This window comes from Anolis carolinensis, unplaced genomic scaffold (assembly GCF_035594765.1).
Source record: "Anolis carolinensis isolate JA03-04 unplaced genomic scaffold, rAnoCar3.1.pri scaffold_14, whole genome shotgun sequence".
NCBI lineage: Eukaryota > Metazoa > Chordata > Lepidosauria > Squamata > Dactyloidae > Anolis > Anolis carolinensis.
In genome coordinates this window covers 16,302,535-16,330,419 of record NW_026943825.1, presented here as the reverse complement: position 1 = coordinate 16,330,419, position 27,885 = coordinate 16,302,535, and the positions used below count along the sequence as shown (strand labels likewise).

The 27,885-nt window shown below is 38.7% G+C and overlaps 2 protein-coding genes and 2 long non-coding RNA genes across 4 annotated transcripts; 2 read left to right on the top strand and 2 right to left on the bottom strand.

Moving 5' to 3' along the window:
- The first annotated feature begins 19 nt into the window (after positions 1–19).
- On the top strand, positions 20–10,162 carry jtb (jumping translocation breakpoint). The gene is made up of 5 exons (XM_062965011.1): positions 20–214; positions 3,602–3,642; positions 5,602–5,687; positions 8,256–8,335; positions 9,773–10,162. Exons 1-5 carry the CDS (start codon positions 153–155, stop codon positions 9,927–9,929), a joined length of 426 nt encoding a protein of 141 aa, XP_062821081.1. The 5' UTR covers positions 20–152; the 3' UTR covers positions 9,930–10,162.
- Positions 10,163–11,205: 1,043 nt separating this feature from the next.
- LOC134294315 (uncharacterized) lies at positions 11,206–16,288 on the bottom strand. Its single transcript, XR_010001260.1, has 3 exons — positions 15,770–16,288; positions 14,203–14,299; positions 11,206–14,079 (listed from the first exon to the last, which is right to left on the bottom strand). It is a non-coding gene; the product is annotated as an uncharacterized LOC134294315 (long non-coding RNA).
- A 35-nt stretch (positions 16,289–16,323) lies between these two features.
- On the top strand, positions 16,324–21,741 carry slc39a1 (solute carrier family 39 member 1). The gene is made up of 4 exons (XM_062964986.1): positions 16,324–16,456; positions 18,463–18,725; positions 19,570–19,700; positions 20,087–21,741. Exons 2-4 carry the CDS (start codon positions 18,569–18,571, stop codon positions 20,699–20,701), a joined length of 903 nt encoding a protein of 300 aa, XP_062821056.1. The 5' UTR covers positions 16,324–16,456; positions 18,463–18,568; the 3' UTR covers positions 20,702–21,741.
- On the bottom strand, positions 18,943–27,872 carry LOC134294313 (uncharacterized). The gene is made up of 2 exons (XR_010001258.1): positions 27,561–27,872; positions 18,943–25,853 (listed from the first exon to the last, which is right to left on the bottom strand). It is a non-coding gene; the product is annotated as an uncharacterized LOC134294313 (long non-coding RNA).
- Positions 27,873–27,885: the final 13 nt, after the last annotated feature.

Genomic DNA, 27,885 nt, shown 5'->3' with positions numbered 1-27,885 from the left:
GATGAGAAAACATCGAGACCTGGGCTCTTGGCGAAGAAGGTTTTCGCTCCGCCCCCTTTCTGTGTTCGCCACCGCGCCGCGCGTGCGCGCTGAGCAGAGCGGCGCTTCCGCTTCCTGGCGTCCGGGCGGAAGTGGCTCCGGTGTGGAAGAGGATGGGGCCAAGATGGCGGCTGCTGGCGGGGCTTTGCGCCGGGATTCTCTTCGCGGCCTCCGGGTGAGCTCAGCCGTGAAGCTTCAAAATTAATTAATTTTTTAACTGCTGGGTGTTTTGCAGCCTGGCTGGCCATGTCTCCAGAAGCATTCTCTCCTGACGTTTCTCCCACATCTGTGGCAAGCATCCTCAGATGTGTGTCATGCCTCACAACCTCTGAGGAGGCCTGCCACAGATGGGGGCGAAACGTCAGGAGAGAATGCTTCTGGAGACATGGCCAGCCAGCCCGGAAAAAAACACAACAACTCAGTCGTTGAGAGTCTCTGCATGGGGGGTAGCCTGGCCCCTGTTGCCTGGAGGCACCCTCTGTGGAATGACGTCCAGGGTGGGAAGAAGAGCCCTTATTTATTTATTATACTGTACAAAGTTTAAAACAATGCAAAGTGCTTATGCCATTCATATTAGAGAGAGAGACAATAATATTATGATGTAATACAATGTAATAATAATTATAATTCACTATTATAATTGTATATTTAATTACATGCAATATGACTAATAATATTGTAATATAGTCGTATAATATAATATATTGTATGTATATATACTTGTAAACTGCCCTGAGTCTCCTTTGGGGTGAGAAGGGCGGGATAGAAATGTCTCTAATAAATAAATAATAAATAAATTCTGGAGACATGGCCAGCCAGCCCGGAAAAAAACACAGCAACTCAGTCGTTGAGAGTCTTTGCGTGGGGGTAGCCTGGCCCTTGTTGCCTGGAGGCACCCTCTGTGGAATGACGTCCATGGTGGGAAGAAGAACCCTTGTCTGTTTGAAGCAAGTGTGGATGTTCTAATTAGAAAACTTGATTAGCCTTGAAGCAGCCAACTCAATCAGTGAGGGTATCTGCATAGAGGCAATCTGGCTGTTATTGCCTGGAGGCACCCTCTGTGGAATAATGTCCAGGGTGGGAGAAAGAATCCCTGACTGTGTGAAGTGAGTGTGGATATTGCAGTTGGCAAGCTTGATTACAATTGAATAGCCTTGCGGCTGCAATCAGTGAGAGTATCTGTTAGAGGCAATTTGGCTGTTGTTGCCTGGAGGCACCCTCTGTGGAATGATGTCCAGGGTGGGAGGAAGAACCTTTGTCTGTTTGAAGCCCCTGTGGATGCTGCAGTTAGCAAGCTTTTTGAAGATCTGATACAGTTTTTAACAAGAAGTGAGGAAGAAGAAAGCCAACTCTGAGCTAAGGTAGATAAGGATAGATGGATGGATGCATAAGATATGGATGGATGGATGGATGGATGGATAGATAGATAGATAGATAGATAGATAGATAGATAGATAAGGATGGATGGATAGATAGATAGAGATAGGTAGATAGATAGACAGACAGACAAGGATGGATGGATGGACGGATAGATAGATAGATAGATACATAGATACATACATAGATAAGTAAAGATAGATAAGGATGGATGGATAAGGATAAGGATGGATGGATGGATGGATGGATAAATAGATATAGTGATGGATAGATAGATAGATAGATAGATAGATAGATAGATAGATAAGGATAGATGGATGGATGCATAAGATATGGATGGATGGATGGATGGATGGATAGATAGATAGATAGATAGATAGATAGATAGATAGATAGATAGATAAGGATGGATGGATAGATAGATAAGAGATAGGTAGATAGATAGACAGACAGACAAGGATGGATGGATGGACGGATAGATAGATACATAGATACATAGATACATACATAGATAAGTAAAGATAGATAAGGATGGATGGATGGATGGATGAATAGATATAGTGATGGATAGATAGATAAATAGATAGATAGATAGATAGATAGATAGATAGATAGAGATAGATAAATAGAGGAGGATAGATAGGTAGATAGAGAAGGATGTATAGATAGGGAGAGATAAGAGATAGATAGATTGATACGAGATGGATGGATGGATAGACAGAAAGAAAAGGCTGGATTGATAGAGAGATATAGATAAGGATGGATGGATGGATGGATGGATGGATGGATGGAAGAATAGATAGATAGATAGATAGATAGATAGATAGATAGATAGATAGATAGAGCTGTTGATTGATGGATAGATAGATAGATAAATGGATAGAGCTGTTGATTGATTGATTGATTGATTGATAGATGGATGGATAGAGCTGTTGATAGATAGATAGATAGATAGATAGATAGATAGATAGATAGATAGATAGAAAAGGATGGGTGGATGGATAGATAGATAGATGGATGGATGGATGGATGGATGGATAGATAGAAAGAAAAGGCTGGATGGATAGAGAGATATAGATAAGGATGGATGAAAGAATAGATAGATAGAGAAGGATGAGATGGATAGAGAGATATAGATAAGGATGGATGAATGGAGATAGATAAGAGGGCTAGATAGATAGAATAGACAGAAGCACAGAGAGATAAATATAGAGATGGAAGCGGCTGGGTCAGACTCGATGTCCTCTGGGGGCCCCAAAGGGCGACTCACCAAGTCCTTTTCGTGTCCTCGGGCCAGGGCTTGACCCCAGTGGGCGGCCAGCCATTCATATTAGAGAGAGAGACAATAATATTATGATGTAATACAATGTAATAATAATTATAATTCACTATTATAATTGTATATTTAATTACATGCAATATGACTAATAATATTGTAATATAGTCGTATAATATAATATATTGTATGTATATATACTTGTAAACTGCCCTGAGTCTCCTTTGGGGTGAGAAGGGCGGGATAGAAATGTCTCTAATAAATAAATAATAAATAAATTCTGGAGACATGGCCAGCCAGCCCGGAAAAAAACACAGCAACTCAGTCGTTGAGAGTCTTTGCGTGGGGGTAGCCTGGCCCTTGTTGCCTGGAGGCACCCTCTGTGGAATGACGTCCATGGTGGGAAGAAGAACCCTTGTCTGTTTGAAGCAAGTGTGGATGTTCTAATTAGAAAACTTGATTAGCCTTGAAGCAGCCAACTCAATCAGTGAGGGTATCTGCATAGAGGCAATCTGGCTGTTATTGCCTGGAGGCACCCTCTGTGGAATAATGTCCAGGGTGGGAGAAAGAATCCCTGACTGTGTGAAGTGAGTGTGGATATTGCAGTTGGCAAGCTTGATTACAATTGAATAGCCTTGCGGCTGCAATCAGTGAGAGTATCTGTTAGAGGCAATTTGGCTGTTGTTGCCTGGAGGCACCCTCTGTGGAATGATGTCCAGGGTGGGAGGAAGAACCTTTGTCTGTTTGAAGCCCCTGTGGATGCTGCAGTTAGCAAGCTTTTTGAAGATCTGATACAGTTTTTAACAAGAAGTGAGGAAGAAGAAAGCCAACTCTGAGCTTTACTTCTAGAGCGTCTTTCAAATGACCCGTCTTTGTTTTTTGATGGCTCTTTTCTTCTCTCTTTTGCAGTTTGGCTGAAGTGGCTTCTGAGAACGAAGGGAAAAGCCAAGGTGAAAAGACCCCCCCCCCCTTCCATTATGTCTTTTAGGCTGTGAAAACTGGGACGGTTGTAGCCAAATAACTTCAGACTGTGGCCATGATCACAAAAGTTATTAATGAGGAGGAACAGATTAATGAGGAGGGGATGCAGCCAGGATAAAAATTGTCAAAATATTGGAACAAAGGATGAAAGGATACAATATTGGCTGAACAGAATAATAGCTATGTGTTATTACGATAGGGCTGACCGGCTTGGTTATTATTATTATTATTATTATTATTATTATTATGGGGCTGAGCAGGATGGTTATTTGTTATCATTATTACTATTATTATGATTACTATTATTACAATGGATCTGAGCTAGTTGACTACTATCATTAATATTGTGCTGAGCAGTTCAGTTACTTATATTATATTTATTATTATTATTAATAATAATAATAATAATATTGTGCTGAGTACCTCTATTACTATCATTTATTAATATTATTGCTATTATGGGGCTGAATAGTTTGGTTATTATTATTCACATTATTATTATTATGTGGGTGAGCAGTTCAGTTATTTATATTATTATTATTATTATTATTATGACATTTATAACCCATTAACATAGTAGAGTCTTAATTATTTGACAAATTTGACAAAAAAAGTAGTGCAATACGAAATAATGCTATGTAGCAATTACTGTATTTACAAATTTAGCACCAAAATATCACGATATATTGAAAACATTGACTACAGAAATGCGTTGGATAATCCAGAATGTTGGATAAGCGAGTGTTGGATAAGTGAGACTCTACTGTATTATGATTACTATTATTACAATGGGTCTGAGCAGGTTGGCTACTATCATTAATATTGTACTGAGCAGTTCAGTTACTGATTATTATTATTATTATTATTATTGCGCTGGGTACCTCTATTAATATCATTTATTAATATTACTGCTATTATGGGGCTGAATAGTTTGGTTATTATTATTCACATTATTATTATTATTATGTGGATGAGCAGTTCAGTTATTTATATTATTATTATTATTATTACATTTATAACCCATTAACATAGTACATGATTGATTACTATTATTATGATGGGTCTGAGCAGGTTGGCTACTACCATTAATATTGTGCTGAGCAGTTCAGTTAGTTATATGTATTATTATTATTATTATTATTATTTATTATGACACAGCAAACAAGGTAGATAATTATTTATTATTATTGTGCTGGGTACCTCTATTAATATCATTTATTAATATTACTACTATTGTGGGGCTGAATAGTTTGGTTATTATTCACATTATTATTATTATTATTATTATTATGTGGGTGAGCAGTTCAGTTATTTATATTATTATTATTATTATTATGACATTTATAACCCATTAACATAGTACATGATTACTATTATTACGATGGGTCTGAGCAGGTTGGCTACTACCATTAATATTGTGCTGAGCAGTTCAGTTAGTTATATGTATTATTATTATTATTATTATTATTATTATTATTTATTATAACACAGCAAACAAGATAGATAATTATTTATTATTATTGTGCTGGGTACCTCTATTAATATCATTTATTAATATTACTGCTATTATGGGGCTGAATAGTTTGGTTATTATTCACATTATTATTATCATTATTATTATTATTATGTGGGTGAGCAGTTCAGTTATTTATATTATTATTATTAAGACATTTATAACCCATTAACATAGTATTACTACTCTTTTATATTGTTGCTCTTTTATACTGTTTTCTATGGTTTCTCTTTTGCATATTATGTTGGTTTGTGGGAATGCAAATGATCTCAATTCGAGGCATTGATAAGAAACGAATTGTGGTTCGTTGCTGTTACATGATATTGTATATAATGTGGAGATTTAAAAGAGAGAGGTGTCCGCATTTGGAGACGACTCCGGTGCTGCCGGGCTCAACTCCTTGGTTTCTTCGCAGGCGTGTTGCTGGGGACGACGCCGTGTTGGCGGACGGAGGACTTTGTGGTGACGCTGCAGTGCGCCCCTTGCACCAGCTTCCAAAGCGTAAGTGCCTCCCCGCTTTGAGCGCAACGTGGCAATGCTTCGCTTCCGCCCTCTGAGCACCGACAACTTCCTTTGGGCTCCAGATAATTCTGCCACCTCCTGCGGACACGTTTGGTAGGGATGTGCGGTCCGTTCAAAAAAATGGTTCAAAAGTTACTACAAAACTGGGGCGCTGGCATTTCATTTCTAAAATGTTGTTAGTGAAAAAATTAGTTATTATGATGAGAGTAACGAAATTTCATAAACGTGCATAATACATAATATATAGTACTAGCTGTGCCCGGCCACACGTTGCTGTGGCGTTGTTTGGTGGTGTTGGTGAGAAATTGTTGAGATAGTGGTGGTATTGAATGTCTGTTGTATGGTTGTCTTTAGTATGCATTTGATTGTTTGTGTAGTGTGAAAGTGGTGAGGGTAGAGGGGGTCTATGTCCCTGTGTAGTATTGTATAGTATTTATACGTTGTCCATGTGTTGTGAATGCTTGGATTGTGTCCTGCTGCATAGTAGAAAGGGTTGGGCTGGATGGCCCTTAGGGGTCTCTCCAAACTCTTGTGCCTGTCCCCTGGGCTGAGTAGGTTGCTAGGAGACCAAGTGGGCGGAACTTAGCCTTGTAACTGGCAGCAGTTGGATAAAAAGAACTATTCCTCTTCCTCTAATTAGGACTTTATTTTTCTTTTCTTTTTGTTGTATCAACCTAGAGCTGTGGATGAGGGGTTGTGTTGTCAAATTTCGAGGTTGGGGGGCCTGTAGTTTTGTTGTTTTGTCCGCTGCCCTGATGCCATCACTCTTATATATATATAGATAGTAACTTCCACCAAACTCAGAGAATTCCACTGTTGAACACACTTCTTACAGTCAGGAAGTTCTTCCTACTGGCAGGTGGAATCTCCTTCCCTGTCATTTCCACAATTATAATAATTATTGTTATTTATTTACGACATTTATACCCCTCCCTTCTCACCCCGAAGAAAACTCAGAGCGGCTTACAAATTATATGTACATACAATATATTATATTATTAGCATAGCACAATATAAGCATTATAGGTAAAGGTAAAGATTTTCCCTTGACGTTAAGTCCAGTCATGTCTGACTCTGTGGGTTGGTGCTCATCTCCATTTCTAAGCTGAAGAGCCGGCGTTGTCCATAGACACCTCCAAGGTCATGTGGCCACTGGCATGGCTGCATGGAGCGCCGTTACCTTCCCGCCGGAGCGGTACCTATTGATCTACTCACATTGGCATGTTTTCGAACTGCTAGGTTGGCAGGAGCTGGAGCTAACAACGGGCGCTCATTCCACTCCTGGGGTTTGAACCTGGGACCTTTCGGTCTGCAAGTTCAGCAGCTCAGCGCTTTAACACACTGTGCCACCACCAGGGGCCATAATACATAATATATAGTACTAATATTATACTAATAATATAATATATTGTATATACATATAATATTGCAATAATGTTATAATGTAATGCAGTATAATGATAACAATACACTTTTATCATTGGATATTATATATTGCATGTAATATATTACTAATAATATTGCAATATAGTGGTATAGTACAATATAGTAATATATGCCGGTAATGCTTATATTGTGCTATGCTAATAATATAATATATTGTATGTACATATAATTTGTAAGCTGCTCTGAGTTTTCTTCAGGGTGAGAAGGGAAGGGTATAAATGTCGTAAATAAATAATAATTACTATACAGTAGAGTCTCACTTATCCAACACTCGCTTATCCAATGTTCTGGATTATCCAACACATTTTTGTAGTCAATGTTTTCAATAAATTGTGATATTTTGGTGCTAAATTCGTAAATACAGTAATTACTACATAGCATTATTTCGTATTGCACTACTTTTTCTGTCAAATTTGTTGTATAACATGATGTTTTGGTGCTTAATTTGTAAAATCATAACCTAATTTGATGTGTAATAGGCTTTTCCTTAATGCCTCCTTATTATCCAACATAATATCTCCACCTGGGGAGAGTGTGGATGAGCTCCCTCTATCAGCTCCAGCTCCATGCGGGGACATGAGAGAAGCCTCCCACAAGGATGGTAAAAACATCAAAACATCCGGGCAATGTCTCCTGGGCAACGTCCTTGCAGACGGCCAATTCTCTCACTCCAGAAGCAACTCCGGTTGCTCCTGACACGAAAAAAAAAATCCAACATATTCACTTATCCAACGTTCTACCAGCCCATTTATGTTGGATAAGTGAAACTCTACTGTATGCTAATAATATAATATATTGTATGTACATATAATTTGTAAGCCGCTCTGAGTTTTCTTTGGGGTGAGAAGGGAGGGGTATAAATGTCGTAAATAAATAACAATAATTATTATAATTGTGGAAATGACAGGGAAGGAGATTCCACCTGCCATTAGGAAGAACTTCCTGACTGTAAGAAGAGCTGTTCAACAGTGGAACTCTCTGAGTTTGGTGGGAGCTGGATGGCCATCTGTCGGGGGTGCTTTGATTGTGCTTTTCTTGCATGACTTTTCTTTCAATGGGAATCAACGGCTGGCTCGAACAACTGTCTCTTCTTGCTTGCAGAAGACGATGCCCGAGTGCGGGGTGACGGGCTTTGTGGAGCAGATCAACTGCAGCGCTTCCAAGAAGGGAGAATTCAAGAGGTAGGTGCACCTTACCCAGTCTACTTTTACAACGTCTCCATGTTTTTATTAGTTCTTGTCATTTGTTGTTATTGGCTAATGTTTACATTTTTATAATTGTGCATGTTTTTTGTCTATTATTGTGTTTTATATTGCTACTAGCTGTGCCCGGCCACGCGTTGCTGTGGCAAAGTCTGGTGGTCTGGGAAATAAAGTATTGAGGAATTGGTGGTAGTTAAGGTAAACGGTAAACGTTGTCCCCTGACATTAAGTCCAGTCGTGTCTGACTCTGGGGGTTGGTGCTCATCTCCATTTCTAAGCCGAAGAGCCGGCGTTGTCCGTAGACTCCTCCAAGGTCATGTGGGATGACTGCATGGAGCGCTGTTACCTTCCCACCTGAGCAGTACCTATTGATCTACTCACATTTGCGTGTTTTCGAACTTCTGCCTGTCCCCTGGGCTGAGTGGGTTGCTAGGAGACCAAGTGGGTAGAGGGTAAAGGTTTTCTCCCGACATTAAGTCGAGTTGTGTCCGACTGCACACTGAAGTGGATTATATGGCAGTGTGGAGTCAAGATAATCCAGTTCAAAGCAGATAATATAAGATTATAAATGGGTTCTATAGCTGTGTGGAAGGGCCTTGAGTCTACACTGCCATATAATCCAGTCCAAATCAGATAATCTGTATTTTATAGGCAGTGTGGAAGAGGCCTAAGTGAGGCCTAACTCTGCCTGTCCCCTGGGCTGAGTGGGTTGCTAGGAGACCAAGTGGGTAGAGGGTAAAGGTTTTCTCCCGACATTAAGTCGAGTTGTGTCCGACTGCACACTGAAGTGGATTATATGGCAGTGTGGAGTCAAGATAATCCAGTTCAAAGCAGATAATATAAGATTATAAATGGGTTCTATAGCTGTGTGGAAGGGCCTTGAGTCTACACTGCCATATAATCCAGTCCAAATCAGATAATCTGTATTTTATAGGCAGTGTGGAAGAGGCCTAAGTGAGGCCTAACTCTGCCTGTCCCCTGGGCTGAGTGGGTTGCTAGGAGACCAAGTGGGTAGAGCTTAGCCTTCTAACGGGCAGCAATTGGATAAAAACAATTATTCCTCTCCCTCTAATTGGGACTTTATTTTTCTTTTCTTTTTGTTGTATGAACGTAGAGGCATGGACGAGGGGTTGTGCTGCCAAGTTTAGTGTTTCTGGGATGTGTAGTTTTGTTGTTTTGTCCTAGGCCGAAATTTCATTACACTTTTATATATATAGATTGTTTTTATTCGGGCTTGGCCCCATGTAAGCTGCCCTGAGTCCCCTTTGGGGAGATAGAGGCAGGGTATAAAAATAAAATTATGATGATTATTAGGTGCGCATTCAGACAAGAGGTGCACGGGTTCACAGGTGTTGGCTGAACCATGGCACCCGGTCTGGCAAGAAGAGAGCCCTGAGCCTGTCCTTCTCTTTGCAGCTGCCGCTCGGCCGCCATGGAGTCCCGGCTCTTCTGGAGGTTCGAGGGGGCCATGCTGGGGGCGGCGGCCTCCTTTGCCCTCCTGGTGGTCTGCCGGCAGCGCCTGCTGGACCGCAAGGCCCTCGAGAAGGTCCGCAAGCAGATCGAGTCCATCTAGGGCCCCGGACTATGGCCCCACAGCCAAGGTGCGTCTCTTGGTGGTCCCCGGGGTCCCGGCGTGCGGACTTGGATTGGTATGAGACTCAAACCCGGACCCATTGGGATAAGATTCAAATCTCGACCCATTTCTGGGGTGATGTAAGACTCAAGTCTGGACCCATTTCCCTCTCTGGATCGATATAAGGGTGAAATCTGAATATATTTTCCCCTCTGGATTGGGATAAGATTCAAGCCTGGACCCATTTCCTTCCTTGGATTGGGAAAACATTCAAATCTTGATCAGTTTTCCTCTCTGGGTCGGGATAAATCTCACGTCTGGACCCATTTTCCTCTGGATTGATATAAGGGTGAAATCTGAATATATTTTCCTCTCTGGATTGGGATAAGATTCAAATCTCGACCCATTTCCCCCTCTGGATTGGAATGTTATTCCAATCCAGAGGGGGAAATGGGTCGAGATTTGAATCTTATCCCAATCCAGAGAGGAAAATATATTCAGATTTCACCCTTATATCAATCCAGAGGAAAATGGGTCCAGACGTGAGATTTATCCCGACCCAGAGAGGAAAACTGATCAAGATTTGAATGTTTTCCCAATCCAAGGAAGGAAATGGGTCCAGGCTTGAATCCATTTCCTCTCTGGATTGATATAAGGGTGAAATCTGAATATATTTTCCTCTCTCGATTGGGATAATATTCAAATCTTGACCCATTGCCCTCTCTGGGATGGTGTAAGACTGAAGTCTGGATCCATTTTCCTCTCTGGATTGATATAAGGGTGAAATCTGAATATATTTTCCTCTCTGGATTGGGATAAATCTCACGTCTGGACCCATTTTCCTCTGGATTGTTACAAGGGTAAAATCTGAATATATTTTCCTCTCTGGATGGGGATAAGATTCAAGCCTGGACCCATTTCCTTCCTTGGATTGGAATAACATTCAAATCCAGATCCATGTTCCTCTCTGGATTAATATAAGACTAAATCCCTGAATCCATTTTCTCTAGATTGGGATAAGATTCAAATCTCGACCCATTTCCTTCCTTGGATTGGGAAAACATTCAAATCTGGATCAGTTTTCCTCTCTGGGTTGGGATAAATCTCACGTCTGGACCCATTTTCCTTCCTAGGTTGATATAAGACTGAAATCAACCAATTTCCCCTCCCTGGATTGGGATAAGATCCACATCCAGACCCATTTCCCTCCCAGTTTGGCATAGAACTTAATGGGAGCCTTCTCCCCTGGTTGTTAATTGCTTACTGTTCTGTTGTCAAAGGCTTTCATGGCCGGGATCACAGGGTTGTTGTGAGTTTTCCGGGCTGTATGGTCATGTTCCAGAAGCATTCTCTCCTGACATTTCTCCTGACATCCTCAGAGGTATATGCCTCACAACCTCTGAGGATGCTTGCCATAGATGTGGGTGAAGCGTCAGGAGAGAATGCTTCTGAAACATGGCCAGACCACCTGGAAAACTCACAGCAACCCTGTTTACTATCCTGTTGGGCCTCCGGAGTGGGGTTTGGACTCAAAGCCTGTTGTGTGTATTTTGATGGGTTTTAGGAGGTGGAAAGAAGGCGGCCATTGGGAATGCAGGTCCCTGCTTGGAATAAATTTGCAATCTCTTTGGACTATTTAGAAATCAGTCACTAAGGCTGCCTCTGAGCATGCACAGAGTGCATTAAATTTCTATTTGGAAGTCAGTCACTAAGGCTGCCTCTGAGCATGCACAGAGCGCATTAAATTTCTATTTGGAAGTCAATCACTAAGGCTGCCTCTGAGCATGTGCAAAGAGCATAGGGTTCTATTTGGGCCTGACCAACCTAAGCCTGGGCAGAGCGCACTGAATATTCAGCATCTTATTATGAATATAATGAATATAATGAGATCTTCCCACAGCACAACCGGGAGAAGAGAACCCGACAATTTCGTTGGTGCTTGCTTCTTCTCCCCGGAAATATTAGAATTGGTTCTCTCTCTCCCCCACCTCCATGTTGCTGTAGGCAGGAGCTAGAAAGAGTAGGTGATTTGGTACAAATTGTCGGGTTCTCTTCTCCCAGTTGTGCTGCTGACAGATGGCCATCCTGCCTCAGGACAGAAAAATCCATAGGAGACTCCCAGGAAAGGCGCACTCAAAGCCCTCCCGATGGACCGTGTTGCAAAAGGAAGCTCCGTCTCAAAAGCAGAATATTTTGGGAAGGCACCAAATGCAAAGCTCCTGCAAATAAGGTTCGGACTCAAACCCGGAGCGGATCCCAGACAATGTACCAAGCGTCCCGGCGAAGGCCTGGTTGGGGAAAGGGGTCCCTCCGGCACCGCAGACGACCTCGCAGACGGCCGTGGACGATGGGCCTGGCGCCTCCGCGTATCTTGGGGACTCGGCCTGTGGGTCATCTGAGATCCCGCTGTCGCTCTCCGGACCGTGGGGGTCAGCGAAGGCCACATTGGGGTCAATGAGCAGCCAGAGGAGGTCGTCTTCGCCGCCTGGAGCCTGTGATGGAATCAATTAATTGAACCTGAAATTGCCATCTACCAAGTCACAACACCAAAGGGAAAGGGACAACACTGATTGATTGATTGATGGACGAATTGATTGGCTGTATAACCCAATCTGAACCTGAAATTGCCATCTACCAAGTCACAACACCAAAGGGAAAGGGACAACACTGATTGATTGATTGATTGATGGACGAATTGATTGGCTGTATAACCCAATCTGAACCTGAAATTGCCATCTACCAAGTCACAACACTAAAGGGAAAGGCACAAGATTGATTGATTGATTGATGGACGAATTGATTGGCTGTATAACCCAATCTGAACCTGAAATTGCCATCTAACAAGTCACAACACCAAAGGGAAAGGGACAACAGTGATTGATTGATTGATTGATTGACAAATTGATTGGCTGTATAACCCAATCTGAACCTGAAATTGTAATCTACCAAGTCACAACACTAAAGGGAAAGGCACAAGATTGATTGATTGATTGGCTGTATAGCCCACTCTAAGCATGACATTGCAATCTGTCAAGTCACAATAATAAAGGGAAAGAGACATTGATTGATTGATTGACGAATTGATTGGCTGTATAACCCAATCTGAACCTGAAATTGCCATCTACCAAGTCACAACACCAAAGGGAAAGGGACAACACTGATTGATTGATTGATTGATGGACGAATTGATTGGCTGTATAACCCAATCTGAACCTGAAATTGCCATCTACCAAGTCACAACACTAAAGGGAAAGGCACAAGATTGATTGATTGATTGATGGACGAATTGATTGGCTGTATAACCCAATCTGAACCTGAAATTGCCATCTAACAAGTCACAACACCAAAGGGAAAGGGACAACAGTGATTGATTGATTGATTGATTGATTGATTGACAAATTGATTGGCTGTATAACCCAATCTGAACCTGAAATTGTAATCTACCAAGTCACAACACTAAAGGGAAAGGCACAAGATTGATTGATTGATTGGCTGTATAGCCCACTCTAAGCATGACATTGCAATCTGTCAAGTCACAATAATAAAGGGAAAGAGACATTGATTGATTGATTGACGAATTGATTGGCTGTATAACCCAATCTGAACCTGAAATTGCCATCTAACAAGTCACAACACCAAAGGGAAAGGGACAACATTGATTGATGGACGAATTGATTGTCTGTATAGCCCACTCTAAGCATGACATTGCAATCTGTCAAGTCACAACACTAAAAGGAAAGGCACAAGATTGATTGATTGATTGGTGAATTGACTGGAAAAGGCACAAGACTGATTTATTGATTGATTAATGGACTGACTGATTGGTTGTATTGCCCACTGTGAGCTTGAAATTGTAATCTGCAAATTCACAGCACTAAAGGGAAAGGCACAAGATGGATTGATTGGTGGACTGATTGATTGACTGATTGATTGATTGGCTGTATCGCCCACTGTGAGCCTGAAATCATAATCTGCAAATTCACAGCACAAGATGGATTGATTGGTGGACTGATTGATTGACTGATTGATTGATTGGCTGTATCGCCCACTGTGAGCCTGAAATCATAATCTGCAAATTCACAGCACAAGATGGATTGATTGACGGATGAATTGATTGATTGACCGATTGGATGTGGAGCCCACTCTGCACCTGAAATCGTAATCGAAAAGGTCATAATAATAATTAAAAAATAGCAATGTAGAGGGGAAAGGAAAATATTATTATTATTATTATTATTATTATGACTATGACTCTGTTGGTGCTGGGTCCCACCTGTAGGCACCCTTGGGGGTCCCAGGGGTGGTCCAAGAGCGGGAGGGGCCCCTCGGCCTCCAGCAAAACCTCCAGGGAAGGGGAGCGGAGCATCGCCCTGGAAGGAAACAACACACGCAAAACAGCAACAACAACAGTGGGTTGCTGTGAGTTTTCTGGGCTGTCTGGCCATGTTTCAGTAGCATTCTCTCCTGATGTTTCGCCTGCATCTGAGGCTGAGAGGCGTCTTCATAGGACCTGATGTTAGTCGAGCAAGTGAGTGTGTGCGTGTGCGTGTGTGTGTGTGTGTGTATATATATATACACACACATACATATATATACACACATACATACATATACATATATATAAACACACATATATACATATAAACAGACATGTAGATACAGATATATACACATACATATACATATATATACATATATACAGACATGTAGATACAGATATACAGACGTATATACATATACACACACACACACATATATATACACACATACACATTTATACATACATATACATATATATAAACATATATATACACACACACATATATATACAGACATGTAGATACAGCTATACATACATGTATATATATAAACACACACACACACATATATATATACATATATATACACACACACATATATATATATAAACAGACATGTAGATACAGATATACATACATGTATATACACACATACATACACACACACATATATATATATATACATATAAACAGACATGTAGATACAGATATACATACACGTATATACACACATACATACACACACACATATATATATACATATTAACAGACATGTAGATACAGATATACATACATGTATATACACACATACATATATACATATATATATATATATATATATATATATATACATACATATAAACAGACATGTAGATACAGATATACATACATGTATATACACACATACATATATACACACACACATATATATATATACATATAAACAGACATGTAGATACAGATATACATACATGTATATACACACATACATACACACACACACACATATATATATACACATATAAACAGACATGTAGATAGATATACAGACATGTAGATACAGATATACATAGATGTATATACATATATACACATACATATATATGTGTGTTTGTATATATACACATACATATACATACATATATATAAACACATATATACACACATATTAACAGACATGTAGATACAGATATACATACATGTATATACACACACACATACACACACACATATATATATATACATATAAACAGACATGTAGATATACAGACATGTAGATACAGATATACATACATGTATATATATATACACACACATATACATATATATACATATATATAAACACATATATACAGACATGTAGATACAGATATACAGACACGTATACACACACACACATATATATATACATATATACAGACATGTAGATACAGATATACAGACACGTATGCACACACACACACATATATATATATATGAATAATAATGTTGAGTGGCGTGTCCTGTGCCCGGTGCCCTTACCTGCCTGTCTCCAGGTGGGAGAAGGAAGTCTTCCTGGAGCAGGATGCAGGCATCCGGGTCTCCTGGGGCCAGGCCCCGCCCCCTCCGAGCCCCGCAGCCAATCAGAAGGCGCCAAAGGGCACACACCTGTCCTGCACGCAGATCTTTACATCCATCCATATTTAAATATTTACATAAAGTGACATATTACAATTATTAAAGTGGTAAAAATATTGCTATTCTTGGGGATGGGATGTCATCTCAACTTTCTTGGCCCTTCCCAAAAGTTCAATCAGCACCCCATTCTTGTCCGGTAAGGATTTGGACTTCAATTCCCAGAAGCCCTGCGCGTTGTTGACTGCGGCCGAGGCTTCTGGGAGTGGAAGTCCTCGCGCCATTTGCAGACGGCGCCTGCTCCCATTGGCTGAAACCTTTGGTATATTTGCATATCCGTACCCATTTTGGGAAGACGCCTGCTCCCATTGGTTGGAACTAGTTGATGTATCTGCATATCCACGCCCATTTTGGGAAGGCGCCTGCCTACGGGCAGCGCTACGCCCCTTTCGAACGCCCCCAGTGGTGACGTCATGGCCGAGCGGACGTTCCAATTGGCCGAGGGGCTTCCGGGTTTCCCCCCCTGATGTGGGACAGCCAGGAGCGTGTGGAGGCCTAGTTCCGGTTCGGAAGCCCGTTGGAAGTCGGCACGCGGTGAGTCCGGAGCCGTTATCTTTTAAAGTGGACTACAACTCCCAGAAGGCCTTGCTATTGGCCCAGGCAGCTCAGGCTTCTGGGAGTTGAAGTCCAAAGAGGGAAAGGCTGGCACCAGAAGAGAAATGAAATATAAAGCAATATAATACGAAATAATAATAATAATAATACGGAATAAAATAATACTAAAATAATAATAAAATTAAAATATAATATAATAATAATAATAGAAATAGAATAATGGGAATATATGATAGTAGAGAATATGATATAATAATAGGGAATATAATAATAATAATAGAAGTATAATAGTAATAGGGAATATAATAATAGACATATAATAATGGGAATATATGATAATAGAGAATATGATATACTAATAGGGAATATAATAATAATAATAGAAGTATAATAGTAATAGGGAATATAATAATAGACATATAATAATGGGAATATAGGATAATAGAGAATATGATATACTAATAGGGAATATAATAATAATAATAATAGAAGTATAATAGTAATAGGGAATATAATAATAGACATATAATAATGAGAATATATGATAATAGAGAATATGATATAATAATAGGGAATATAATAATAATAATAGAAGTATAATAGTAATAGGGAATATAATAATAATAGACATATAATAATGGGAATATATGATAATAGAGAATATGATATACTAATAGGGAATATAATAATAATAATAGAAGTATAATAGTAATAGGGAATATAATAATAGACATATAATAATGGGAATATAGGATAATAGAGAATATGATATACTAATAGGGAATATAATGATAATAGATGTATAATAGTAATAGGGAATATAATAATAGACATATAATAATGGGAATATAGGATAATAGAGAATATGATATACTAATAGGGAATATAATAATAATAATAGAAGTATAATAGTAATATGGAATATAATAATAGACATATAATAATGGGAATATAGGATAATAGAGAATATGATATACTAATAGGGAATATAATAATAATAGATGTATAATAGTAATAGGGAATATAATAATAGACATATAATAATGGGAATATATGATAATAGAGAATATGATATACTAATAGGGAATATAATAATAATAATAATAGAAGTATAATAGTAATAGGGAATATAATAATAATAATAGACATATAATAATGGGAATATATGGTAATAGAGAATATGATATACTAATAGGGAATATAATAATAATAGATGTATAATAGTAATAGGGAATATAATAATAGACATATAATAATGGGAATATATGATAATAGAGAATATGATATACTAATAGGGAATATAATAATAATAATAGAAGTATAATATAGGGAATATAATAATAGACATATAATAATGGGAATATAGGATAATAGAGAATACGATATACTAATAGGGAATATAATAATAATAATAGAAGTATAATATAGGGAATATAATAATAGACATAATAATGGGAATATATGATAATAGAGAATATGATATACTAATAGGGAATATAATAATAATAATAGAAGTATAATATAGGGAATATAATAATAGACATATAATAATGGGAATATATGATAATAGAGAATATGATATACTAATAGGGAATATAATAATAATAATAGAGAATATGATATACTAATAGGGAATATAATAATAATAATAATAATAATAATAATAATAATAGTATAATATAGGGAATATAATAATAGACATATAATAATGGGAATATATGATAATAGAGAATATAATAATAGGGATAATAATAATAGAAATATAATAGTAATGGGGAATATAGTAATAATAATAGGGAATATGATGATGATAATAACAACAATATAGGAAATATAGTCTGCATGTGGCAGTACCATCTCCAGTCTGTAGGTGGCATGCTGAGGGTGCTGCTGCATCATTCTTCAGTCAATACAGCATGAAGTGTTGTCCTTGTGAGGGTTGCTGGGGACTTCTTTTGCTATGTCTTTTGCTCTGTGTCTTCCAGGTGGCCTTTCATTGAGGAGCTTGACCCGTCCGGCGGAGGACTGACCCTTTGAAGACAACGCAGGAGGGCCTTCTCACCGAGTCCTGGCTCTGAAGCGTGTGCTGCCATGGCGGACCCCTTGGGGCCCTTGGCCTGGGGCCCTTTGCCGCCCCTTCGCTCTGCAGGGCCGGAGGCGCTCAAGCTGGGCTCTCTGGCCATCCTGCTGGCCGCGACCCTCTTCTGTGGGCTGATGCCCCTGCGCCTCTTCCCTCCAGGCTCTCCCGGTGAGCCTTCCTTCTGTCCCTTCTCCCTTCCTTCCTCCTTCTTTTCTTCCCTTCTTCCGTTCTTCTTCCCTTCTCCCTTCCTTTTTTTCTTACCTTATTTATTTATTTTATTACAATATTTATATCCCGCCCTTCTCACCCAACAAGGGACTCAGGGCGGCTTACAATTAACACACATATATAAAAATTGTACAATACACTATAAAACAGTTAAAAATTAATTAAAGTTGTTGTTATTATTATTATTATTATTAACCAAGGTTAAAGAGGGCTTTTCATTTACAGGAGCTGTACACAAATAAAATCTTCATTTAAAACTCATTCTTTGTACTGCTCTTGTAGGTTGATAGAAACTTTTTTCAGGGCGCTGTTTGGCCTGTAGATGAAACCCTCCTTCCCTTCTTCTTCTTCCCTCACTTCTTCCTTCCTCTCTTCTTTCCTTCCCTCCTTCCTTCATTTCCTTCTTTCCTCCTCCCTCCCTCCCTCCCTTCCATTCTTCCTTCCTTCCTTCTTCCCTTCTCTCTTCCTTTTTTTCTTCCCTCCCTTCCTTATTCTTTCCTTCCTTTCCTCCCTTCCCATTTTCCTTTGGCACAGGATGGCCACGTGCCAGGAGGGCTTGGATGGTGCTGGGCAGGATGGCCCTCCTTGGGGTCCCTTCCAACTAGGATATTAGTATTATTATTGTTGTCATTAATAAGAGCCTGGATGGCCATGTGCCGGGAGTGATAGAGTGGTGCTTTCCTTCCTGGCGGAAAGAAGGGGGCTGGGCTGGATGCCCTTTGGGGGTCCCTCCTGTGTCTCTCCTCCCCCCTGAGGCCCCTTCCTCTCCTCTTTCTTCCTCCAGCGCTCCGGAGGGAGTCCCTCGGCCTGCTCGGCTGCTTGACCAGCGGGGTCTTCCTGGCCACTTGCCTCCTGGACCTTCTCCCCAGTTACCTGGGCGCCATCAAAGGGGCCCTGGAAGAGCTCCGGGTCACGGTGAGTGTGGCTGGAGGGGAGGAAATCCAAGTCAAATCATTGCCAAGTCATATCTTCCTCGGCTGTATTTACATCTTGCAGTACCGCCTTTGGTCTCTAGGTGGCAGACCTCTGCAATCACAGCATAGTTCTTCAGTAAATAGAACTTCAAGGTGACCTGGGAGGGAGGAATCTAAGCCAATTAATGGCAATTTTTTATTGTTGTTGTTGTGGGAGTTGAAGTCCAGAACACGTGGAGAGAGGGCCCAAGTTGGCCCAGGCCTGATCTGGATCCACACCTCCACTTGCTTAACCCTTTGGTGAAACGTGCTGTGACCACATATCCATTAGAAATGTATTTTTCACATGTCTTTGTATCTCTCCCTTCTCCTCCTCTTTGTCTGCAGCTGCTCTTCCCTCTGCCGGAGTTCATCCTCTCCATGGGCTTCTTCCTGGTCCTGATCCTGGAGCAGATCCTCTTGGCCTGCAAGGAGCCCCAGGAGGAGGAGGAGAAAGAGAGCAAGGAGACCCTCTGGAGCCCCTCTGCTTCTACCCACAAAGACCCCCCGTCCGGCCTGCGCTTGAGTGCCTTGCTGCTCTCCTTGTGCCTTTCCTCGGGGCTGCAAGCGAGCTCCGTCTGGGTTCTAGAGCTGTGCCCGTCCCTGCTGCTGCACCAGGGGCTGCTGGCCTTCGCTCTGGGGCTGCGGCTGGCCCAGGGTGGGCTGTGGGGCCGGGCAGTGGCCGCCGGGGTGGCCCTCTTTGCTGCCTCGGCCCCCTTAGGACTGGTGCTGGGGGCCACCCTCGTACGAGAACCGGTGGGCCCATCCTCCCCGTTGTCCCACCTCTCACGCTCCGTACTGCAAGGCCTGGCTGCCGGAGCCTTCCTCTACCTCTCCTGCACCACGGAGGGTCTACACCACGGAACCCAATCCAGAACCCAGAGGCGGCAGCACATCCTCCGGGCTATGGCACTCCTGGCTGGATTCGCCCTCCTCACCAGCCTCCTCTTCCTCAGGCTCTAAAGCGGGGGAAACCACATCATGGTTTTTAAATATCTTTTTTAAATCCTGCAGTACCGTCTTTGGTCTCTAGGTGGCACACTTCCCCAATCACCACATAGTTCTTCAGTCAATATAGCAGCATAATGGCCGAGGAAGAATCTAAGCAAAATAATTGCAAATTAACTTCTCCCTGAGTCTCCTATCGTTGGCTAGTAGACCCTAGTAACTATCAATATCTTTTTTAAATCCTGCAGTACCGTCTTTGGTCTCTAGGTGGCACACTTCCCCAATCACTGCATAGGTCTTCAGTGAATATAGCATCGTAATGGCCCGGGAGGGAAGAATCTAAGCCAAACAATTGCAAATTAACTTCTCCCTGAGTCTCCCATCGTTGGCTAGCAGACTCTAGTAACTATAAATATCTTTTTTTAAACCTGCAGTACCATCTTTGGTCTCTAGGTGGCACACTTCCCCAATCACCGCATAGGTCTTCAGTCAATATACCATGGTGGTCTGGGAGGGAAGAATCTAAGCAAAACAATTGTAAATAAATATTCTTTCGTATCAGTCTACCTATCTATCTTGCCTATGTAACCAGTCTATCTATATTGTCAAATCAGTATTATTTACCCAATTTCTTATCTATCTTGTCTGTCTAATCAACCTCTCTATCGTCTCGGTCTTATCTTTCTATCTCATCTGCCTAATGTAATATCGATCTCTCTTCCTTATTTATCCAGGGAGCATTTGAACTATGCTTTATGCTTCTTTTTATTAGTCACTTCTGATCTTCTCTGTCATATGATCTATTTTCAATCCAGTCTATCCAATCTTCTCTAACTTGTCGTCTGTCTGTTCGTCTTAACTAATTAATTGGGGTGATACATTACTTCAACGCGGGGCTTTCCCCCCATTTTGGAAAAAAAAAAATAGATTCTCGCTGAATTTCCCACCTCACCTTGCCTTAACGTCTATGGTGCCTTGAAGTATTATTTTGTTTGTGACCTTTTAATTTTCCCAACTTGATGGAAAAGAATAAAAGGGTTTTTTAAAAAGCTTGAGCTATAAATGCAATGCCTTCTTTTATATGTATGGTTTTACCTGTCTCAGGAGTGGCAGACGAGTAATAGTAGGTATGTGAACTACCTTAGAACACTTACTACCTGTCTCAAGTGTGACGGATAAGTAATAGTAAGTATGTGAATACCTTAAAACACTCGCCAGTTCGAATGCTATGTTGTGTCCAAATTTCAAAGCAATTGGTGAAATAGTTTGGGAGATATGAGGTCCCTCACAAACGGACATGACATTTTTATTTATATAGAATTAATGAATAATGGAAAGAATTTGTTTGGATTGTTAAATGATCAAATAATTTAATTATTAAATAATCAATAGAATAAAAAGAATGGAAAAGAATGAAAGGTTTTTTTTTAAAGCTTGAGCTATAAATGCAATGCCTTCTTTTATATGCATGGTTTTACCTGTCTCAGGAGTGGCAGACGAATAATAGTAGGTATGTGAATACCTTATAACACTCGCCAGTTGGAATGCTATGTTATGTCCACATTTCGAAGTAATTGGTGAAATAGTTTGGGAGATATGAGGCCCCTCACAAATGGACATGACATTTTTATTTATATAGATTTAATTAATAATGGAAAGAAATTGTTTTGATTGTTAAATGATCAAATAATTTAATTATTAAATAATCAATAGTTACTTGCCTCTCTACACATACCAATATGAAATACATAACATAGATGCACCAAACAAACACAGCAGCGGCAACGGGACACAAATGGTTGTTGTTTTATTTGTCGCTTCCAAGAAAATAGGCGCCTTTGGGATAATTATGGCCTGCATTCCTTTCTCAGCCAAATGGAAACATGGGACAACATGGCTAATGAGATGGGAACACGGCTTTTTAGGCTTTCCCTCCATTGTTTATTATTGCTGTTGCTTTGAGATTATGAAACTTCTCAGAAGTTTGACTTGGAGAGAGAAAAAGCGTTGGATACCTGGAAAAAGGATGTTTTGGGGTGGCCATATGGATTGTTAATATTATTAATAATTTACTGTATATACTCGAGTCTAAGCCTAGTTTTTCAGCCCTTTTTTTAAGATTGAAAAAGCCCCCCTCGGCTTATACTCAGGTGAGGGTCCTGGTTGGTTTATATTTGGGTCAGCTTATACTCGAGAATATATGGCACATTTATTATTTTCTCTATTACTATTGGTGTTATTATATTTCTTATTTTTCTCTATTATTGTTGCTACTATTACATTTATTTTACTCTATTATTATTATCATTACATTTATTATTTCACTCTGATCTAATTATTATTATTATTGCATTTATTATTTTACTCTATTTATTATTACATGTATTACAGTAGAGTCTCACTTATCCAACATAAACGGGCCGGCAGAACGTTGGATAAGCAAATATGTTGGATAATATGGAGAGATTAAGAAAAAGCCTATTAAACATCAAATTAGGTTATGATTTTACAAATTAAGCACCAAAACATCATGTTATACAACAAATTTGACAGAAAAAGTAGTTCATTAAACATTAATGCTATGTAGTAATTACTGTATTTACGAATTTAGCACCAAAATATCACAATGCAAAAATGCGTTGGATAATCCAGAACGTTGGATAAGTGAGACTCTACTGTATTATATTTATTATTTTTCTCTATTATTGTTGCTACTATTACATTTATTTTACTCTATTATTATTACATTTATTATTTCACTCTGATATTATTATTATTATTGCATGTATTATTTTCCTGTATATTATTATTATTATTATTATTATTATTATTATTATTATTATTATTGCATTTATTATTTTACTCTATTTATTATTACATGTATTATTTTCCTGTATTTTTATTATTATTATTGCATTTATTATTATTATTATTATTATTGCATTTATTATTTTACTCTATTTATTATTACATGGCTTTCCATTCTAGAGAAAAAAATGGAATATAAATCTCAGCTTCTATTGTCGATGAACATCTGCTTGGTTTTGATTCAGCTTTGTCCTATTCAATGAGTCCAAACAAGGAAATTGATTAAACAAAGCAGCGGATATATCGGGATGTAGCCTCTTTTGCTTTATTTTTAAAGGCCCACAAAGCGTTATAGAGAAAAGATATATATATATATATATATATATATATATATATATATATATCTCGAGAACACGATGGTGTCCTTTCCCCCAAATGCTCTCTCTGTGGGTCCCAAAAATAAAAGCACAAAAAGGCCATTGTTGGCAGCCAATTTCTATTTTTTGATTTCTATTTCTTCTCGCTGAAGGAAGAAAACAGATTAGTTATTGTTTTTAATGTTTGTTCAGTGTAGGGAGAAAATAGATACTCTCAACATTGTTTGAAGACTTGCTCAGTTCAGGAAATAAATAGGTAAAAGTATTTTTATAGTAATAATAATAATTATTATTATTATTTTATTATGACACAGCAAATAAGATAGATATGCTGGATATCGTATCACAAAATTACATGTCGAACACTTCCCAAGTGTCTAGGACTGTGTGATGTATTATAATAATAATAATAATAATAATTATTATTATTATTATTATTATTATTTGAGACTTGCTCACTGGGGGAAGAAAATACTGTAACAACAATAGCAACAATAATTTTAACTTGTAAGCTTGGTCTGCTTCTGACACGATTATTATTATTATTATTAGTTTAAGACATGCACACTGCAGGAACAAAATACCTAAAGCTATATTATTATTATTATTATTATTATTATTATTAGACATGTTCACTGCAGGAAGGAAATACCTAAAGCTGCTGCTATTATTATTATTACTATTATTATTATTATTGATTTAAGACATGATCACTGCAGGAAGGAAATACCTAAAGCTGCTATTATTATTATTATTATTATTATTATTATTAATTTAAGACATGCTCACTGCAGGAAGGAAATACCTAATGCTGCTGCTATTATTATTATTATTATTATTGATTTAAGACATGCTCACTGCAGGAAGTAAATATGTAAAGCAATTATTATTATCATCATTATTATTTTAAGACTTGCTCACTGCAGGAAGGAAATACCTCCAGCAACAATAACAATAACAACAACAACAACAACAACAATAAGACCTGCTCACTGCAAGAAGAAAACAGTTTCCTTTCTTCTGAATTGAAGCAAGAGCTGCCTCTCTTATAGGAAGGTGGCTTGCTGCCCTAAATAGGATACAATAATAATAATAATAATAATAATAATCTTTATTCTTATACCCTGCCTCCATCTCCCTGAAGGGACTCGAGGCGAAAGCCCAGGCAAATACAATAAGGAACACATCAAATAACAAAAACCACGTGCAAATTGTTAATAGAAGGATATACTGTATATAATAAATAAATATAATAAAATTTAATATTAATATTAATATAATAAAATAATTTAATTTGGTAAAACAAATTAAAATACAGCAATAGAATCATAAAAACAAGCTGGGCAAAAGTGCGCTACGTGAATTTTGTAAACATGAGGTAGTTGATAAAGTGCTACAAAATCGTGGGGTGAACCCTGTGGTTATTTCAGAAAATTAACAAAGCAAAAATGCAACCAATCAGAAAGTGGACACCAAAACAAGCTTATCATGCAGATGGGCAGTTCTACTATTATTGTTGTTGTTTGTTGTTGTTGTGGCCTTTAGCAGTGTGCGACGTGCCTGCCCGGGGCTTAGCCCTGTCCCTGCTTCGCTGAACGTGCTTTTTTGGGGCAGATGTGGCTTGCAATCCGCTCCCATCGTAATCCCGTCGTAATAATGCCTTTCTGCAAAGCCTCCGCTTAAGCCCCCGTTTCCTGGCTGTTGGTCCAAATAATGTGCCTGGGCCAAAGCCAGGGGAGGCTTTGGCATTCCTTCAGGATTCCAGATGTATCCATGTCATTATGGTTTGCAGGCTCCTGGGATTTATAGTTCTCCCTTGGCCACCTTTCCTTTGTACATAGAGAGGAGGAAATTCCCCAGAGTGAGTTTCGATGCGCCTTACCTTGGTTAAGCCTCTTTGGGGTGAAAAGGTTAGACGCCTAAATACTGCTTTCAAAGCAGGAATAATGTCCGTGAATCCTCAACCGGTTCTTTGGCAGGAGCTGCAAAATAATAATAACAACATATTCATATATACACACACACATTAATATATACATATATGCATGTATTAGTATAAATATAACATAATCTAACACACACACACATACGTATCAAACCAGTGGTTCTCAACCTGAGGATTAGATAATATATATCTATATCTAATATGCATATATATATACATTAATATATACATATATGTGTGCATTAGTATATATATATATAACATAATCTAGCACACACACACACATACGTATTAAACCAGTGGTTCTCAACCTGAGGATTAGATAATATATATCTATATCTAATATGCATATATATATACATTAATATATACATATATGTGTGCATTAGTATATATATAACATAATCTAGCACACACACACACATACGTATCAAACCAGTGGTTCTCAACCTGAGGATTAGAGAATATATATCTATATCTAATATGCATATATATATATACATTAATATATACATATATGTGTGCATTAGTATATATATAACATAATCTAGCACACACACACACATACGTATCAAACCAGTGGTTCTCAACCTGAGGATTAGATAATATATATCTATATCTAATATGCATATATATATACACATTAATATATACATATATGTGTGCATTAGTATATATATAACATAATCTAGCACACACACACACATACGTATCAAACCAGTGGTTCTCAACCTGAGGATTAGATAATATATATCTATATCTAATATGCATATATATATATATATACATTAATATATACATATATGTGTGCATTAGTATATATATAACATAATCTAGCACACACACACACATACGTATCAAACCAGTGGTTCTCAACCTGAGGATTAGATAATATATATCTATATCTAATATGCATATATATATATATATATATACATTAATATATACATATATGTGTGCATTAGTATATATATAACATAATCTAGCACACACACACACATACGTATCAAACCAGTGGTTCTCAACCTGAGGATTAGATAATATATATCTATATCTAATATGCATATATATATACATTAATATATACATATATGTGTGCATTAGTATATATATAACATAATCTAGCACACACACACACATACGTATCAAACCAGTGGTTCTCAACCTGAGGATTAGATAATATATATCTATATCTAATATGCATATATATATATATACATTAATATATACATATATGTGTGCATTAGTATATATATAACATAATCTAGCACACACACACACATACGTATCAAACCAGTGGTTCTCAACCTGAGGATTAGATAATATATATCTATATCTAATATGCATATATATATATATACATTAATATATACATATATGTGTGCATTAGTATATATATAACATAATCTAGCACACACACACACATACGTATTAAACCAGTGGTTCTCAACCTGTGGATTAGTGAATATATATATCTAATATGCATATATATAAATTAATATATACATATATGCGTGTATTAGTATATATATAAAACATCATAATATATATTTTTATACATTTATACATATATATATACACACACATTAATATACAAGTGTATTAGAAAATATATATAAAACATTTTCATCTATATATACAGTAGAGTCTCACTATCCAGGCTAAACGGGCCGGCAGAACGTTGGATAAGCGTATATGTTGGATAATAAGGAGAGATTGAGATTGAGATTATATATGTATTTACATATATCTACGTGGGTGTGTGTGGAGGGCTCCTCCCTTGCCTGGCTATTAAAACATGCGCCACTGGCTTTCGAAACGGGAAGGCTCCGCCTGGCGCGGGGAAAGATGGGAGTCGTAGTCTCCGCGCGACGGCCGCCCATTCGCTCGCAGCGGCGAGCGGACTCTATTTCCCGGCAACCCACGCGAGGTAAAACCTCTCTCCTTGTAGGCGGTGCCGCGGAGCACGCCGGGACGCGTAGTCCCCTGAAGCCCCGCCTGGCTACCCGCCGCCATTTTGCGGGGAGGGGGAAACAAACTCGCTCTCCCGGCGTGCCCCGCGCGCGGCG